This window comes from Myotis lucifugus, unplaced genomic scaffold, assembly GCF_000147115.1.
Source record: "Myotis lucifugus unplaced genomic scaffold, Myoluc2.0 scaffold_131, whole genome shotgun sequence".
NCBI lineage: Eukaryota > Metazoa > Chordata > Mammalia > Chiroptera > Vespertilionidae > Myotis > Myotis lucifugus.
Window position 1 is genome coordinate 2,266,761 of NW_005871179.1, and position 19,015 is coordinate 2,285,775.

The 19,015-nt window shown below is 47.9% G+C and overlaps 1 protein-coding gene across 1 annotated transcript in view; it reads left to right on the forward strand.

Annotated features, from left to right (window-relative positions):
- Positions 1-19,015, forward strand: part of CSMD2 (CUB and Sushi multiple domains 2) — a 268,349-nt gene that overhangs the window by 188,805 nt on the left and 60,529 nt on the right. The window contains exons 33-40 of the mRNA XM_023758472.1: positions 157-261; positions 3,661-3,779; positions 4,344-4,413; positions 6,245-6,361; positions 10,081-10,290; positions 12,455-12,643; positions 15,746-15,923; positions 17,130-17,275. Of these exons, the coding sequence (XP_023614240.1) occupies positions 157-261; positions 3,661-3,779; positions 4,344-4,413; positions 6,245-6,361; positions 10,081-10,290; positions 12,455-12,643; positions 15,746-15,923; positions 17,130-17,275 (1,134 nt within the window). The remainder of the gene's footprint in view (positions 1-156; positions 262-3,660; positions 3,780-4,343; positions 4,414-6,244; positions 6,362-10,080; positions 10,291-12,454; positions 12,644-15,745; positions 15,924-17,129; positions 17,276-19,015) is intronic.

The following is a 19,015-nucleotide window of genomic DNA, read 5'->3' on the forward strand; positions in this document are numbered from 1 at the left end:
TGAGAAGGGCTAGTTTGTCTTTTAGTGAGTGTCATCGTTGGGGATATTTGGGGTCCTTGGGAGCAGAACGTCCTCATGTAGCAGAAGCAAGAGGAAAAGGGAGGAGCTCTGGGGGCGGGGAGCCTAAGCCTGAGTGGTCCCTGTTTCTTGCCCTAGGAACCACTGTGCCTGCCCTCCTGAACAGCACCTCCAACCAGCTCTACCTTCATTTCTACTCAGATATCAGCGTGTCGGCAGCTGGCTTCCACTTGGAGTACAAAAGTGAGAGTCCAGAGTCTCAGCTGTGTACGGGGTTCAGGGTGGGAACGGGCAGGTACTGAGTGCCCAGGCTGAGTAGGGGTCATAATGGGGCTGTGTTTTCTCCATCCCACTCAAGCCTTATCACAGACCTAGATGAGACCTTGAAAGCTCAGAGAAGATCCAAAACCTCCTTAAGGCTGCACAGCCCGTGGAGACGGGATTCTCACCCAAATGTCAGTCACTCAGAAACCTGTGTGCTTCCTCTGTGTCCACACCAGGAATGGGAAGGGGGCCTGGTGACTGGCCTATGCCCAGTATATCATTTGGGATGTGAGAAAACAGAAGTGATCTCCTCTAATGCCGAAAAGCCAGCCTCTCCAAGCCCTGGTCCTGTGACGCGATTGTCTTTGGCAATGTGGGGAGGCAGGACTGGCTCCACTGGGTCTGACAGCATGGGCCTGTCAGATGGAAGCCCCAGTTGGTGGTAGAGGCCTGACAGGGTCAGCACTGGGTGTTATGCAGATGCTCAGCCGGTCTCCAAAATCAATGAGCTTTATCCAGGGAGTTGGGAGAGGCTTAGCTGGATCCCAGGATGCGCATGGCCTGAAAGAACCGAGGAGTACCTAGTAGGAGAGACCTGGGGCAGCTTGAAGCAAAGACCCCGATGGGGAGAGGATAGGACAGGGACCTCAGGGACCTTCCTCCACAAACCTCTAAGGCTCCACTCAGCCGGTGGAGTGCAGTATCCAGGGTCTTTAAACCAATCCACATTTTTTTCTTTTACCCTCTTTTCTGTTCTTTGCATTTTTGTGTCCTTATTCAGTATTTGAATTTGAGTCCTTAAATGTTCCCGAGAATCTTCTCTTTATTTTCTTTTTCCAAAGACATGCTTTCTTCCTAAATCTTTGTCATTCTACTGCCTCATTCCCAGGAAAAATCCACCTCTGCTCAATTTTTCCCCCTCAAGGGAGCTGGTAGTTTTCTCAGCAGCTGATGTTTCTCATGCACTGTCCTCTCCTGGGGGGAAAGGCTAGGGGGAAATGAAACCCCCATCAGTATTTAGAGACCAAAATTCCTAGGATCCAAGACCCTGTAGTAATCTTTTTGTTTTGTAGATAATCTACAAAGCGGTGCAGACTGGAGGTTTAATTGCTATCGTACAGCCAAATGGTTTTGAAGGGTACTGAAGAGTCACATTTACTGCTGTGACTCATATTTAATGTTTACTTAATTGAAATGGAAATGGAACAATATGCTTTCAAAAGTAATAAATTGCACATGATGAAAATAATTCTTCCTTTGTTGCAAGCATGGCTTAAATAATTATCATCAAGGTGTGCAATGGAAGAGAAATGAGAATGGACTTTTCTCTGTCTCCATCCTTCTTTCTCTCTCTGGCCTCACTTTTCTCCCCATTCCATTTTTCTCCCATACTTTCCTGCTCTGGCTTTCTCTCTTTTTTCACTCTGCCCCTCCTTCTCCTTCTGTCTATCACTGCCTTTCCAAGCAGTAGGCCTCGGGTTACTAGGTTGTGATCACCCCACTAAATACTGAGTTGTATTCTACTTGGAGTGCAGGAGGAGTGGGGAGAGATAAATAAGATGACAGCCAAGATAAAGTACTTTAAATTCAGTTTAATCATGGTTTTAATTCTATCCTTAAGGTCTTTTGTCCCAGCTGCTGAGATTTTTGGGCATAGATCCAAACAGCCTTCATTTACAACCATCACATTCACTTCTTACAAGCCTGTGTAGACCCTGGCCAGTTTTGCTCTGTGGTTAGAGCATCGGCCTATGGACTGAAGGGTTGCGGGTTCTATTCCCGGTCAAGGGCATGTACCTTGGTTGCCATTCAATCCCCAGCCCTGGTCGGCACTAGTGCAAGAGGCAGCCAGTTGGTATGTCTCCCTCATGTTGATGTTTCTCTCCCTTTTTCCCTTTCTCCCTCTCCCCCTCTCCCGCTTCCACTATGTCTGCAAATCAATGGAAAATATATCCTTGAGTGAGGATTTAAAAAAAAGAAAAAACCACAAACCTATGTAGGACAGGAATTGCCTGGGAAGAGCATGAGGGAACTTTCTAGAGTGATAGTAAGTTGTGTAGTTTTGATGATTTTCAGGAGGGGAGAGCAGGGCTGGGGTCAATGTGAGGTCGGGTGGCCTCAGAGTTTGGCCCCCACCTGGGCAGACCTGGAGTCAGACTGGGTTTGATTTGCATCCCAGCTCTGTGGCTTACTAAGGGCAGGTCTCTGTGAAATGAGATGTTAAGACCTGCTTCAGGTGGATGAGACCATGTGTGTGACACGCTCACTCCAGCCTTGCTCGTGGGCAGTGCTCAGGGAGTGCTGCTCTGGCGATGATGGTCGGGGTGGACAGGGAGGAGGAGGCAGAGGGGGAAGATTGAGACAGGTGCCCTAGCAGAGCTCTGTGCACAGTCCTGGGTATAAAATAAGGACTAAATGAACGCAGGCTGAACTTGGAAAGGCAAGAAAGGCAAAGGAGGGAAGCGCATTTGAGAACCTGTAGAGATTTTGGAAAGGGACCAGGCCAAGGTCATGAAGCGTATCAGGATGTCAGGATGAGAAGGTGAGATTCCATGTGCTAGGCGATGAGGACCCACTTCAAGTTGCTGAACAAGGAAGTCCCAGGATTCAAGGAAAGATATTAAACATCAAGCACCTGTAAGCACAGGATGGACGGGAATAGAATGGCTCAGAGGAGGGATGACAGGGAGGCTGTTGGGTCCAGAGGTGAGTGAGGACCAGAGCAGCCATGGAGGTGAAGTGCGAGGACCCCCAGCTCTTCTCCCAAAAAAGAGCTGGCCTACCTTTAAAATGCAGCAAGAGAAAGAAGGCAGTGGAGTGTCTCATCCGCTGGCCAACTTTCTCCCGGCAGCCTGTCTCAGAGAGGAACTCTGAGCCCCGGGCATCACTGAGCTGGCCTTCTGATAACTGCTTCCTTTCCTTCTTGCCTTTCCTTGGCCTTCTTCCTAATTTCTTACCCTACAGGAGTTGTCATCTTAGGGGGAGGAGAATGGAGAGACGTTGTGAGTCCGGGGCAGGAGTGATGTGGGAGGAGCCCATGGAGACGGGTCGGGGGGCTTGGAACCAGGGCTGGGCAGCTCCAGAGGCCTTCTGGGAAGCCCAGGAGGCAGGCGGGCAGCCAGAGTTCCCAATAGGACAATACCCACCTGTCCTAAGGAGCTTTAGTCTGTGGAGCCACTGTGCCAGGTAAATATTCAGACTTTCCCTGTGCTCTGTGAGGTGAAAGGGTTGGGAAGCGCTAGCCTGGACTCAGAGAGCAGGGAAAGCCCAATTTGGAGGCACCCCTCTCCTCCCTGCTGCCAGCATCACCCTCAGCCTGCGAGTCCATTGACCTGTTGTGCTGGTCCATTCTCCTTTCCATCTGTCTGTCTTCTCCAGCGGTGGGCTTGAGCAGCTGCCCAGAACCTGCCGTGCCCAGTAACGGGGTGAAGACTGGCGAGCGCTACTTGGTGAACGATGTGGTCTCTTTCCAGTGTGAGCCGGGATATGCTCTCCAGGTACCTCCCCTTGGCAACCAGGGCAGGAAGCAGGTGTCCCCTGAGATGTGCTTGGCCAGCCTGGCACCAGCAGAGCGGGAGTCACAAAAGAACAGGGTGCAGTGCCCCCCCCCACCACCACACACACACACACACACACACACACACACACACACACACACACACTGCCCCAGGGACCTTTATTCCCTCCTAGAGCTGTTCAGGCGAAAGACAAACTTTGCTGACTTTAGTGATTTGGCACAAACCAGCCTCGAATGCGTTCCTGCAAAGTTTCGGTTTGATTAGACTTTAGGAAAATTTAATTTTCCTTTGAAGGCCATGAGGGAATCTGGTAATTAAAGGAGGCTCACAAGGAAGCCTGATAATGAGAATTCTCTAGTAACAGCTGTTACACTAGAAGCATCCTTCCCCCAAATGTCTCCCTCTGCCTCACTTGCCATCCCACAGTGGACCTACGCATCTTGTCCCCTAACACAAGGTCCCCGAACGAGCCCCCTGTCCTGGGTTGTGCATACAAGTGAGCCCCTGAGGCAGCCTGCCCACCCCTGTTCCTGATTCCTCCAGGGCCACGCCCACATCTCCTGCATGCCCGGAACCGTGCGGCGCTGGAACTACCCGCCTCCGCTCTGTATTGGTAAGAGAGCCCGGACTCTTCAGTTCATTCACATCCTTGTTCCGCCAGGGATTGGAGCTCAGGGACATAGCGAAAGACAGTTTGGTTTTCTGGGTTGGTTCAAAGACAGTAGTTGTGGGCTGATGTTTTTGCAAGCTTTCACTCTCACTCAAGGCTGTCATGATGTTCAGAAACCTTCGCCCCTGTAATTGGAAAAATTACAGGAGCCTTGCCTGTTTGAAAAGGTGATGATGGCCATTCTCCTTCCAGATAACTGACCAAACCCCAAATGGAATGTCTGCTCTATGGGCTTTCCGTTGTGACTTTTCATGCACAGAGTGATAAAATCCACTAACAGAAGTACTGAGGGTTACATGTTGAATAGGACTTAACTTGGTTTGAGCAAAGGTAAAGAGATCAGTGGGTACAAGAAAAGATGGTGTCTTCTAGTCAGGTTGGGGCAGGGGAAACTAACAATGAGTAGTGAGTGTCTACTATGTGCTAGGGACACACTTCTTCGGAGGGAGTATCATTATTCTCGTTTTTGTAAATTTACGAAAGCGAAGGCTCTTAGAATTAAAAAGAAAGTGGTGGGGTCGGGAATGGAAACCTAGGTTTCTCTGATGCCGAGGCAACTGTAAAGGGCCCCTCGAGACTGACCCTGGGATCGGAAGCAGGGTGAGTGGAAGGAGTGTCACTGGGGCTTAATGGCATTTCCCTCCTGTGATCTCACCAGGTGCAGGGCCTGGTAGTCCGCCGAGCCATCCAAAATGTGACTGGCCAGCCCAAGGCTCTTCCCTCTATTATGTAATACAAAAGCTCCACTGAGGAAGCCACTCACATTAACAGTAGTTGCCACTGGTTGAGGGTTTACCATGAGTGGCAGCTCCTGTTCCAAGTGAAGTTCAGGTTTCGGTTTTAACTACCCTGTGACATAGGTATTTCACAGTTGGGGGAAACTGAGGTGTGGAGGGTGTAGAACTTGCCCAAAGTCACACAGCAAGTGGAAACATTGGGACTGCAACCCAAAGTGGTCAGTGCCAGAGGCCTGCTCTGCACCTGGCACTGTTCTCTTCAGGCCTAAACAGATCCCTCTCCCAGAAAGCATTGGCCTGGACCCCCAGAGCCCTGCCCTCTGCTCCTTTCCCTGGGGTTCATGGCTGCCTAACCCCTTTCTGCTCATACAACCTCTTCCTAATAAGATGTGAAAGGACAGAATTTATGTCAGCTGATCAGGCTGTGGTGGCCTTGCAGCCTCAGATGACTCTGAAGTCACCTCGATTAGAGTTTCAGGTGCCCAGCCCCTGTGGCTGGCTCCCCATGGAATGGTCATCTTTGGCTGAGCATCTGTTGACCACTCAACCCCATGGAGTATAAATTTATAAAGAGCCTGGCATGGTGCCGAGCACAGAGTGGGGATTCAGTGCATGCCAGTCCCCTTCCTTCATCCTTTTTCTTCCATCTTGGAAAAGTTGGTTAGACAATGAAGAGAGGGAGATTTAGGGGATGGGTAAGAAATGGAAACGTTTCCATTTCCACTTTTGCTGTAGGAGCTCACTAAGGGAATTGACCTGCAAAAGACATGTTCAAGGTCAAGGGCCTATAACTTGGGTTTGTGGACAGACTGCTGGGAGGTCCAAGGGTGCTGGGCAGCCCTTCCTGAATTTATTTGCTCTGTTTTGCCCTGTGTGCAGTTATTTAGGGAGATAAACTGTAGGTTCTTTTAGATTCTCAAAGGGGTTGATGACTTGGGGAAAGGTTCAAAACTGCTGCTCTAAGTGAGTGTCCAAAGGTTGGCATGGCCCCGTACGCTCCTTGATGCTGTCCTAACCCTCTGGTCTCATTGTCACAGCACAGTGTGGGGGAGCAGTGGAGGAGATGGAGGGGGTGATCCTGAGCCCCGGCTTTCCGGGCAACTACCCCAGCAACATGGACTGTTTGTGGAAAATAGCACTGCCCGTGGGCTTTGGTAAGTCTTCACACCTCGGTCTCTGCTTAGAGCACCTATTTGCTGCAATCACTCAGCATAACCTTGGCTGAGGCAATTTAGCTCTCTGCCTCTCCGTTTCCTGATCTGTTGACCACTTGTACAATCGGAAGTTCCTTTAAAAATGGTAGAGATGAGCCGAAACCGGTTTGGCTCAGTGGATAGAGCATTGGCCTGCGGACTGAAGGGTCCCAGGTTCGATTCCGGTCAAGGGCATGTACCTGGGTTGCGGGCACATCCCCAGTGGGGGGTGTGCAGGAGGCAGCTGATCGATGTTTCTGACTCTCTATCTCTCTCCCTTCCTCTCTGTAAAAAATCAATAAAATATATTTTTAAAAAAAATGGTAGAGATGAATGTTTTAGAAGCATTAAATGTAGCGAGGGCAGGGAAAATCATAGGAATTGCCATTATTAGTATTATTATTATTATTATTATTATTACTATTTGAGTAACAAGCTAAAACCCAAGACTGTGGAATGAGAAATTACTCAGGGATGGTTAAAAAGAAAAAAAAGAAGAAAGATCTATTTTACAGACACTGGACCTCAAATTGTGCTTTTAACTATAATATCCAATTTCTTGTCCTAATTAAATTGAGCAAAGGTCAACATGAAATTGAGTTTGCATTCTTCATAGGCACATTCTGGCTAGCTTTGGAGATTGGGAGATTTTTTTTTTTGAGGAGACAGAGTATGGCAGTAGGGAGGACAGTGATCCGGGTACGAAATTTAATTGCTGACGATTCACACATATTGTGTACTGAGAATATAATTTAACCCCAAATAAATCTGTTGAAGAGAAAAGGGCTTGTGTTGACATGGAACTCATGGGCTGTCCATGTAGGTCATCTGTCCCGAGTCACTGCTCCGCTCCTGGGGAGGAAATGTCCTGAGGGGATCTTTCCTGCATGGGCCTGGGACCTCCCAGTCTGTGACCTCAGGAATGGAGACCATCTATTTTGTCCTTAATTCAGCCTCGAGTGGGTCTTCTCATGGAGAAGGGGTTTTTGGGAGAAGGCAATCTAAACTGGCCTTCTTTTCATCTGTCCTGAGGGAAGGAGAGAGGTTGGTGACCCTCCAAAGGATGGAGTCTTACATTTAGAACCACCTTCTGAAGGAAACCAAGTTGAATGATAAGACTACAAAATGATGATGACTGGGGCAGCCTTGGGAAATCCCCAGATTTGAGACATTGAAGGAGGAGGAGCTAGGATATCCTGTAGCTCTTCATTCCAGACATGGGCAGAAGAACCTCAGATGATAGAGGGATAGTGGGGAGGGCAACATCCAAAGGAAAGCAGAAGTTTAAGCGGGAGGTATATCACTGTTCTCTCCTGACGTTCAGCCACCAGAGTTCTCTAAGTCCCGGGTGCCTGTTCAGCCCCCGGGGAATAAGCCTTCTGCAGGGTCCAACTGCAGAAGGCCAGGATCTCTCCCTCCCAGGTAGTCCCTACTATGGCTTCAGTGTGTAAAGAGCCACAGCATTTACCAGCTGCTGCCACTATATGACAGTGGGCACATCCCATTCTTTCCAGGCAGCACACTTCAAAAATCCGGCAAACCTCAAAGAGCCCCTTTGATGGACCTGCAGCCCACAGTGTTGGAGTGATGCATGGACAGTAGATTGGAAAGCATAGGTGATAGGTACAAAAGTGCTCATTACAAAATTATCCACAATTTGGAAACAATCTACATGTTCACTAGTATGGGTGTGAATAGTGTTGTTGGATAATTCATAAAATCATTGAAAATCAATGTCATTGAAAATCAGTGAACTGTATATCTTTGTATATCAAGAGTAGGCTTTGGAAAACACAGCATTGAGCCTGGTCAGTGTGGCTCAGTGGTTAAACACCAACCCAGGAACTAAGTGGTCACCAGTTTGATTCCCAGTCAGGGCATAAGCCTGGATTGCGGGCTCAATCCCCAGTAGGGGGCATGCAAGAGGCAGCTGATTGTTGATATGTCTCTCTTATAGATGTTTTTATCTCTCTATCTCTCCCTAAAATCAATAAAAACATTTTTAAGAGAAAAAGGAAAACACAACATTAAATAAAAATAAGTTTACTTAACTGTTTATAAAGTATAATATTATTTATGTAAATATTTAAAACAAACCCACATATACATTTAAGAATCTAAAAACATGACCTGGAAGGTTTCTTCCAAATTCATGATAGTGACAGCCTCTGTGAAGGGAAGTAGGGGAATGGGATAGGGCAGGAGACATGAAGGATCTTCAGAATCACATGTCAAGTCTTACTCTATTCTTTAAATAATCAGATACAAAAGCAAAATCATGCATCTGAGCTCATTCTAAGCAAATTAGAAAGTACATATGAACATTTTTTAATTAAAATTATCTGTAATCCCACCGTGCAATCACTAGCAGCTTCATCCTCACCATTAAAAGGGAACCCCATGAAGACAAGGGCCTTGTAGATCTCATTAATCCCTGTGCAATGCTTTCCACAGCCCTGATGCAATCAATATTGTTAGAGAATCAATGAATAGTCTTCTAGATTTTAACTACAAAATTGAAAATTATATACAACCTACTATTTTGCAATCAGATTTTCACAACATTATAGACATTTTTATGCTCAATAAATATATTTCTTTAATATCATTTTCAATAGTAATCTAATTTTGAGAAATATTTTCATTAACAAAATCAATAGTCCCACCTCCATTCTCCAAAGAATATATTAATATAAGTTAAGGACTTAATTAGCTATTTAACCTGTCAGGTTGCTAGGAGATATTGATTCATCCAATTAGATCCTAAAGTATAAACTTTATTTGGCTTCTTAGTAGAACAGACGGGACAAGGTTTTCTCCTATTTCTGAATTATCTTCAGCGTTCTAGAAAACACTAGTCTTGAAGTTCATGTTTTTCAATTGGGTGGGGAAGATATTATGTTTTTATTGATTTTTAGAAAGAGGAAGGGAGAGGGAGAGGGAGAGAGAGAAACATCATTGATCGGTTGCCTCCTGTACACCCCTGACTGGGAAGTGAGCCTGCAACCCAGGCACGTGCCCTGACCAGGAACCAAACCCGTGATCTCTTGGTCCATGGGTCCGTGCTCAACCACTGAGCCACACTGGCCAGGTGAGCATATTATTTCTTTTTTTTTAATATATTTTATTGATTTTTCACAGAGAAGAAAGGAGAGGGATAGAGAGCCAGAAACATTGATGAGAGAGATCGATCAGCTGCCTCCTGCACGCCCCCCAGTGAGGATGTGCCCGCAACCAAGGTACATGCCCTTGACCGGAATCGAACCTTGGTCCATGGGTCCGTGCTCAACCACTGAGCCACACTGGCCAGGTGAGCATATTATTTCTAAGTAAAATATTTATTTTAGCAAAGCTATCTTTATAGCAATATAAGACATAAGAATCACAAATTAAATTGTTATCTTGAACTTCATTTTCAATGAAATAAAATGAACTTGAAATGGAACTCTGAAATGACTGATGCTCTTCCTTTTGAATGAATAATATTCGTTTAAGTTCATTCCTGCCTGAAGACAAGGGACTGGGTTGGCAACTCCCAGAGCCTGTTCTGGGAATCCTGATTGGGCAGGAAGTCAGCAGCAGGGATGCGTGGGCTCTGGCAGGAAATGCGTTCACAAGGCGGCACTTTTGAAGTGGGACTGTATTGCTTTGGGCACTGTCCGCCTCTCTCTTGCTCCCAGGAGCTCACATCCAGTTCCTGAACTTCTCCACCGAGCCCAACCATGACTTCATAGAAATCCGGAACGGCCCCCACGAGACCAGCCGCATGATGGGCAGATTCAGTGGAAGTGACCTTCCAAGCTCCCTGCTCTCCACGTCCCACGAGACCACCGTGTATTTTCACAGTGACCACTCCCAGAACCGGCCAGGATTCAAGCTGGAGTATCAAGGTGAGGACAAGGAGGGCCCATGTGCTCCTGTGTCCCTCCCCGTCTCTCAGCCTCCCGCATAGGAGAATGGAGAACACAGGAAGGACTGAGGGGATGGGGAACAGGCCTATCCATGGAGGCTTCTTTTCGGTGGCATGTCTCTCTGGCCCAGCTGAGACTGTTTGACCCCATTTGATAAGCCTTTTCTAGGGTTCAGGCCCAACAGCACCCCCGGAGGGTCAACCTCTTTCCAGGCCCGATAGCCAACAGCTTTCCCTGAGCAAGAGATCTATCAGTTCCTCTTGGGCATCTCTGAGTGTGCAGCCAGCCCTCCCCTGGGTAGGCTTACTGGCTCCCTCTGGGTCCTCCCTGGTGTCAGGTCCAATTACGCTCAGCAAAGCTGTGACATGACGGAAGATTCCAGTAACAATCCCAGGAGAGCCCAGGGAGCCTTCACAATGAGATGGGCCCACTTACTGCTCCTAAGGGTTTTCCCGTGTGTGGCCCAACCACACTCACTATACAATGTTTCCTTCCCTAGTCAAAAGCCTGAGACAGATCCACCCACTCCTCCTGGCACACTTTCCCAGACACAGGCCTCACCCCCTCAGCTCTAGCTTCCCCTGTGTGAGTCCCACACCCAGTGAAGCTGCAGGGGGGCTTGTCCTCGTGGCCTGGCCTTACCTGTGCCTGCTAAGTGCACACAGCCTCACCGGGCTTGGTAGTGGGGCTATCAGGTGGGTCATGGTGCATCAAATGGCCACAGTCAGTCCGAGGAGAGACTCAGGCTCAAATCCATGGTCAGCATTCCTCTCCAGGACAGACGCGTGCCTCGCAGGCTTCCCTGAGTATTAGTTTGCTAAGGCTGCTCTAACAAAGTACCATAGACCGAGTTGCTTAAACGATAGAAGTTGAATCTCTGACAGTTCTGGAAGCTGGAGTTTTTGAGGTCAAGGTTTCTTCTGAGGCTGTGAGGGACAGTCTGTTCCGTGTCTCTACCTTACTACTGGGCAGTCGCTGGCCATCTTTGGCATTCCTTAGCTTGTAGAAGCATCTCCACCATCTCTGTCTTCATCTTCCCATAATTTCCTTCCTCCCTGTGAGTTTGTCACCAAAATTCCCCTTTTCCTAAGGACACCATTTATTTTAGATTAGGACTCACCCTAATGACCTCATTGTCATTTAGGTAAAGAAAGGTAAAGGCCCTGTCCAAATAAGGTCACATTTGGAGGTGTTGGATTTTGAACTTTAACAGAGGAAGTTGGGAGAACACAAATCAACCATGATGCTCTCTGCCTCGCCCAGTCTCTCCTCGAGGCTTCTCCTCTCGGGTAATGCAAGATGGTGCCACCATTGTGACAAGAACAAAGGTTCTGGCACCTACATACACACTGTGCCTCTGCCCCTATGATGGGCACAGCCCTGCCCACTGAGTCCATGTGATAAGCTCAGCTATCCTTGTCAAGGCTGTCCTCTGAGACCCTCAGACTCCATCAATTCCCATAGAAGGGACCTACCTACTCCCAAAGAGCCCTGGCCTCAGGCTTAGCCCCTCCATGCTCACCAAACCTCCATCTTTGAGATGTACCCCTCCTGAGGCTGGACTGCACAAGGGCCCTGTGCTGAGGCTCCAGGGTGACGGGCCAACTCTCTGGGTTAGCGTTCCTCTCTGTGACGTGCTCACTGTCCCCACTGAGGCTTCACATGGTCAGAGACCCGGGCCCCTCAGGCCTTTTCCTGGGGTTGTGGGGAAGGGAGCAGGGAACAAGGCTGGTTCTGTGGATGCCTTTAGCCAACACCTCTACCAGGAATCGGCCCAACTAGGTGAGAGGCCCAACAGGATCCCCTGGGGTTCAGTCTAGCACTGTCTTCCTTGAGCCTGCTTTTCTCATGGAAACATTGGTAGGTAGCATTTATTAAGCCCTTACTGTGTACCAGTACTGTGCAAAGAGTTAGGCATATATTATCCTACTTAATCCCCACAATAACCATTTTATGAATAAGAAAACTGAGGCACAGAGAAGTTACATAACTTTCCCAAAGCCAATCACTAATCAATGCCTAAGTTCTTCCTGAGTCCAAGTCTTGGTGCTTCACCACTGTGATGACTCCACGGCTCCTGTGGTCTGGCTGGGGAGAAGGTGCCAGAGTGAATAAAGGAACCTTCTCTCCTGATCTTTTCTAGCCTATGAACTTCAAGAGTGCCCAGACCCAGAGCCCTTTGCCAATGGCATTGTGAGGGGAGCTGGCTACAACGTTGGGCAATCAGTGACCTTCGAGTGCCTCCCAGGATATCAGCTGATGGGCCAACCTGTCCTTACATGTCAACATGGATCCAACCGTAACTGGGACCACCCCTTGCCCAGGTGTGAAGGTATGGCCCTCTCTTATCCCTTGGGATTTTTCTGAGGGAGACTGATCCAGAATAGTCCTATATCTACTTGTCTGGTCCATGGGATCACTCACACTGGGAGGTCCTTGAAAACGCTGTCCATCCTGTTTTCCTATGGATGGGACCCAGCCTATCCCTAGGGAGGGATCCTGGAGACAGAGCTCTGGACCAACTCTAGGGAGGACCTGGAGGAGACATGAACCACAGCCAAGGGAAAACATACTCAGCCCTTGGGACTGTCCAACCTGATGAGTCGATGTCCCCGGTCAGAAGGAAAGACTCTGCTTGGTTTGTAGGAGCAGGTGGTGAGTTGAGGGGTAGAGAGGTAGAGTTAATCATGGCACCTTCCCAAAGGGTGAAGGGAGTAAAGCCTAGAAAAAGAAAACATCTTGTCCCTGTCATCACCTGCCCCCGTCCTTATGCTCTTTCTCCTACATGTGCCTAGAGAGATCTGAGTTGATAATACGAGGGATCTAGAGGTGGTACTTTCCTGGGTCTTCATTAACCAGAACCGGGATGGAAGAAGACCTAGAGTTTGTGCTGCCTCTACCCTGTTTACTCACCTCAGTTCCATTTTCCTTCATTTTTCACTCTTGGGCTCACCATTTTCCTGTAGCAAAGCTGGGATTTGTCTTAAAAGGACTAAGTGTGGCAGGGGTACAGCAGAGTGTATGAGAAAGTGCCCCAGCTCCAGGTCAGCTCTTCCTGGGCTCCATCCGTGAATCACTTCCCCTCGCTGAACTTCAGTTTCTTCCTTAGTACAGTGGGGCATCTCATCTCTGCTTTATAAGAGCTGGAAGGGTTTCAAGACCCTTCAAGACCCTGAAAGTGCCCAGAACAGTCGCTGACTCACATCAGTGAGCTCCAAGTATTAATTCTCCAAAGAAAAACAGACCTTGTTTGCAGAACTGAGTTGTGCTGGTGTTTGAATGAAAGATTGTAATTTCTAAAACTCTTAACCACCCTTCCCCCAAGTTTGTTTTTAGATTTTCACAACTATCTCTGTGCAAAACCATCCCTTATGTCACAAGCTTCATTATGGACTCTCTTCCTTTTTACACCTCGTGCATCTGTTTGTGGCATCACAGGAGAGAGGAAAGAACAGTGTTCAGTCGGACATCTTGAGCCAGAAGCCCCTGTCCCTCCTGAGAGAGCTCTGTCCTTGGCTTCCTTGATGCCATCTTCTCTTGTTTTTATAATTACCTTTCTATCTGTGCCAGCTCTTTGGTCATTGTTTTCTTCACCTATCCCGAGGCATCTAAATCCCAACATGTTCAAAATTGAACTCATCATCTTTCTGCCATCAGACTGAAATTCTCATCTAGTGAAGGGCACCTCTAGTCACTGGGCTACTCAGCCCTTAATATGGATCCCTTCCCTCTCACTCATCTGCCACATTCACCAAGTCTTCCTAATTCTACCTCCTATTTATCGTTCCAGTGCATCCACTGCCTCTACCTTAATCCAGGCCACCCCTTAGATGAGGCTCCTCTCTGGTCTCCCAGCCTTCAGTCTTGCACTCCTCATTTTACTTTTCACAAAGTGGCTAGAGCATGTCTTCAAAACCATTAATATACTCCTGACACCCCCCACTCAGAAGCCATCAGGGCATCCCCATCTCCTGAGGGGGTAAATTCCAAACCCCTTCATGTAGCACACCATGTTCCTCATGGCCTGCTCTCTGCTTACCTGGTGTTCTCCACTCACGCAGACATTGCCCTCCAGCTAAGCTGGAATACTTTGTTTTCTCAGGTGCCTGTTCTCTTACCTGTGGTTCTCAGGGCGTGCTGTTCCTTTCTCAGAGAACGTTGCTCTCCTCTCCTGCTTTGCCTGAGGAGCCCTTTGTCCTTCCGGTGTGAGTCTAGATGTGAATTCTACCAGGAATCCTTCCCTACACTCACAAGACCAGATGATGGGCTCCCCTAAATGCCTCTGTGGCGTCCACACTGATGGCACGCTCCCCCTAAGCTGTAGAGGCCCGTATATGTGGCTATAGCCAGTGGACTCTGTATGCCATGGGATAGAGCCATGTGCCAGGGCTTCCTGGCTCCCTTGATCTCCCCAGGCCATGCCTGGCACCTAGTGGATGTTCAGTACATGTAAGAGGAGTGGTGTGTCCATGCAATACTTTCAGGATCCATTTGTATTCACAGGGCCTTGTCTTCTGCTGGGAGGCATTGGGATAGGGCCTATCCACCTGTCTGCTTGATGCCCTATGCCAGCCAAATACTAGTGCACTCATGATACTGGACTGTGTTTTCTCTGCCAAGAATCACTTTTTTATTCCTCCCTGGTGACTGAATCTGAACTGTATGGAGACTTCAGGGCCTCTTCATCCCCCTACCAAAATCCTAGGTGAGAGTGAGTCTAAAACTGGGTGTCACTTTGGGAAAACAGGAAGGTAGGGAGAGAGAACCATATCTGGGTAGCAGATGCCTTCTCTGTGATGTGGGGACTGGTTGAACACTTGACATATATCAGTTGACCTTACCACCACACAATCCTATGAGGGGGTATATTTTTAGTCCCATTTTACAGGTAAAGAAAAAGACTAAACTTCTTATCTGAGGTCATCTAGTCAATAAATGGTTTATCTATTTGAACCCAACCTGAGCCTCACCACAAGCATCTTCAACTCAAGTCAAGATCAAAATTACCACTCTGGGAATCTTAGAGCAAATAAAAAGAAAGTTCCACTTTCATAATTTTCTTAGCTCTTCTCAGCAGAAGTACTGCATCTGCCTTCCATTTCTAGGGAAGGAGAAGGGAGAGCTTTATTTAGTGTGTCCTTCCACCTGGAGAAGTGTCATCCATGAGAAAGAGAAAGAAGGAGGCGGGAGGTGGGAGCAGACTCTCAGAAGCACCTACACTGAAGATCGGGGCCCGATGGGGGGTGGTGTGTTGGGACTGGTCAGGGAAGCCAGGCCCAGCCATCCTCAGCCCCATCGCCTCTCCCCATCCCGCCCGATCTCCTTGAACAGGACAGTTTTTGCTGGGAGCTGGGCCTTCATTGGGAAGTCATCTGAATTCTCAGGTGGGAGGTGATCTCCAGCATTCACCTGTGTTCGTGTTCCCTCTCTGCAGTCCCCTGCGGTGGGAACATCACCTCTTCCAATGGCACTGTGTACTCCCCTGGCTTCCCCAGTCCATACTCCAGCTCCCAGGACTGTGTCTGGCTGATCACCGTGCCCATTGGTCATGGCATCCACCTCAACCTCAGCCTGCTGCAGACAGAGCCCTCGGGAGACTTCATCACCGTCTGGTAGGCCAGCTGCCATGTTGTCAGCCAATAAGAAAGGGGCATTAGCTGAGCTCTGAGCTGGATTACCCATCTGTGTGTTCAGCACACCAAGAGCTGAATGGCTTTACATGGCTGTCAGCCTCCTGGGTTTCAAATAAACACAGTGGAAGGATGGCTCATCTTCAGTTAGCCCTTATGACTCCTTGAAGGGAGAGTAATGGGAGGGCAGTGGTTCCCACCAGGAGTCCTGCTAGGGGTCCACGGCAGTACCAATGGGTGTGTGAATGGGAGTGGCCGTAGACATGGAAACTTTTCTCAGTATTTCCATAATCTGAACAAAAATTCTAATTGACCTAAAATAAGCTACCCAGACTAATGAAAGAGCTTTGGGTGGAATTTTGTGAAGTCTCATGCTGAGCCAGCACTGTCCAACAGAACTTTCTGCTACACATGGCTATTGAATGTGACTAGAGTAACTGAGGAGCTGACGTTTAAACTTTATTTAATTTTAATTAATTGAAATATAAATCGCCATGTGTGGCCCAGTGGCTACCAAATTGAACAGCTCAGCTTTGATTTATATCATTAGAATATCTCAAGTTAATTTTAAAAATAGGAATATGAATTATTAGTTGCTAAGTGCAGTTTCCTAGACAGTTTTTTCCAAATCCTTGATTTGGGAGCAAAGATATAATTCTGAAATTCCTGCTGGTTTGAAGGTCACTGCCATTCTGAGAATCAATATGGGATAGTGGGATTCTCTGTCCCAAATTCCCAGGGAGAGATAACTGTCACCAGAACTGCCCTGGATTAATTTCCAGGTTAATTCCCAGGCAGTGGCTAAGAACAGATGGGAGGGGCTAGGTAAGTTTCCAGGGAAGAAATCCTTTGCCTAGAAAGGTGACAAGGAATCCTGCTAGGGGTCTCTCTGCTGGGGGACAGGGAAATGGGGCAGCACAGACCGCAGCACGAGCCTCCTGCACATCTTCCGTACCCCTGTCCCAGTGCTGCCTGGGACTGAGAGAACCTGTGCTACGGCCCGCAGCCTGGCTCCACGGCTCCTGCTTCTTGGGTGAGAGGTGCTCAGGACATTGGGAAGAGACAGTGCTGAGTGCAAGAAAAGTCACAGCTGCCTGTTCCAGGTCTCTCTTAAGGCCCCTGTGGCCCCAGGTAGAGTAGGCCGTCATAGTGACTCGTGACATGCCAGGACCTTCTTTCCTCCTGCAGGGATGGGCCACAGCAGACGGCTCCGCAGCTTGGAGTTTTCACCAGGAGTTTGGCCAAGAAAACGGTGCATAGCTCAACCAACCAGGTCCTGCTCAAGTTCCACCGTGATGCGGCCACGGGTGGGATCTTCGCCATAGCCTTCTCCGGTCAGTATGGAAGCCTGGCCTGGTGGGAAGGGCCAGGCTCTCAAGTCGAGGCTCCACCATTCCTAGTCATGTGACTTTGAATGACTGACATAGCTTCTTAGCCTCAGTGTCCACAAAGTTGTAAGAGAGAAATGTGTTAGCCTGAGTGAAATCTCCTAGCACAGGGCTCCATAAATGTAAGTTTTCCTCCTCCTCCATACTGTTAGGGCAGAGAGGCACATGACGTTGATCCTTGGTGCCAAGTTCAAGCTTAGAGGCAACAAAGTGAGGCATCTCATCCCACTTGCTCACCTCAACTCACTGGCTGGCTGTCCACCTATCTGTGCCCCAGCTTGTCCCTTAGCATCTTCTAGAGGTTGTCCCACTCCAGAGGAATCCAGGGCCTCTGGACTTCATAGGAAATATTGTGCATAAATGAGGCTGAGAATGAAAGGTATCAAATCTTACTAAAACTATAAAAGAAAACATTAAGAATTGGCTAAATAAAAATTTAATATTTCTACAAATCAAAAGAGCACCATAAATAAATAAGGAAATGATAAATTGGGAAAATGCATTTAACAGGCAAAAGTCAATCTTAAAAATACATAGGGTTCTTCAAATTTTTAAGAAAAGTAGGGGCAAAGGACATGAATAGAGAGTTAAAAGGAGAAATGCAAATAATCTATTGATACATAAAAAATGTTTAACCTAACTAGTTATCAAACGCCAACTAAAAGAAAAGAAATGCTATGCTTTCTGTCGTTTATCAAGTTGACAAATACTAAGATTAATGACTATTTCCCCAAAGGGCCCTACATTTTGTGAGGACAAGGCCTGTGTGTGTTTACTTGTGCATCCTCAACAGCTAACGCAGGGTCTGTCAGACCAAGGGTGAGCCCTCAACAGAGGATCATTAAATGAATAGGATGGAAGAAGAATGATAGCTCCCCGTGTGGGAGACACTGATGCTCTGTTGACTGTATCTGTTGAAGCAGGTTTCCTAGAGAGAAAAATGGAAGCATGCATCAGATGCAGTCATGGTCCTCCCTGGTTTCTGTTAAATCCAGGTTAACCCTGCTTGGTTACCCCAAGAGTGTCTCTTGGTTTCAATACCCACACTTCATAAAGCTTATGTGGCTCTCAATACGACACATTTCAGCAGACACGACTGTAGAAAAAAATTAAAGTTAAATCCTCAGAACATAATATGATAGTTTTTTAAAAATTGTACTGCGGGAGAAGTCTTAAGCTACATTCCACTTAAAACTGGTAAAATGTCACAATCCCATGTGAGCATTTGGGATGTGCTTCCCGGCTACTGGGGCTCTGAGAGTTATCGCCGCGTATGCTCACTGTGGCGCTGCACCACCCAGTGCTGTGCTGGGTACATTCCCATGGTGTCGTTCATATTTAACCCTTTGTCCTGCCTAGGGTTTTACAATGTCTCAAGCCGAGAATGTTCCCATGAGGCACTGAATGCTTGTGGAGGATTTGCAAAGTGTATATGTTGCAATGCATGCAATCACTGTTGTGTCACAACTGCATTCATCATTGGGTGACCATGAAGTGATGTTTTAAGAATTTAGCTTCTAGCCCCGGCCAGTGTGGCTCAGTTGGTCGGGTGTCATCCTGTGCGCTGAAAGGTGCTGCTTCAATTACCCGTCAGGGCACATGCCCGTGTTGCAGTTGTAGTCCCTTGCAGGGGGCAGCTAATGGATGTTTCGCTCTCACCTCTGTTTCTTTCCCTCTCCCTTCCTC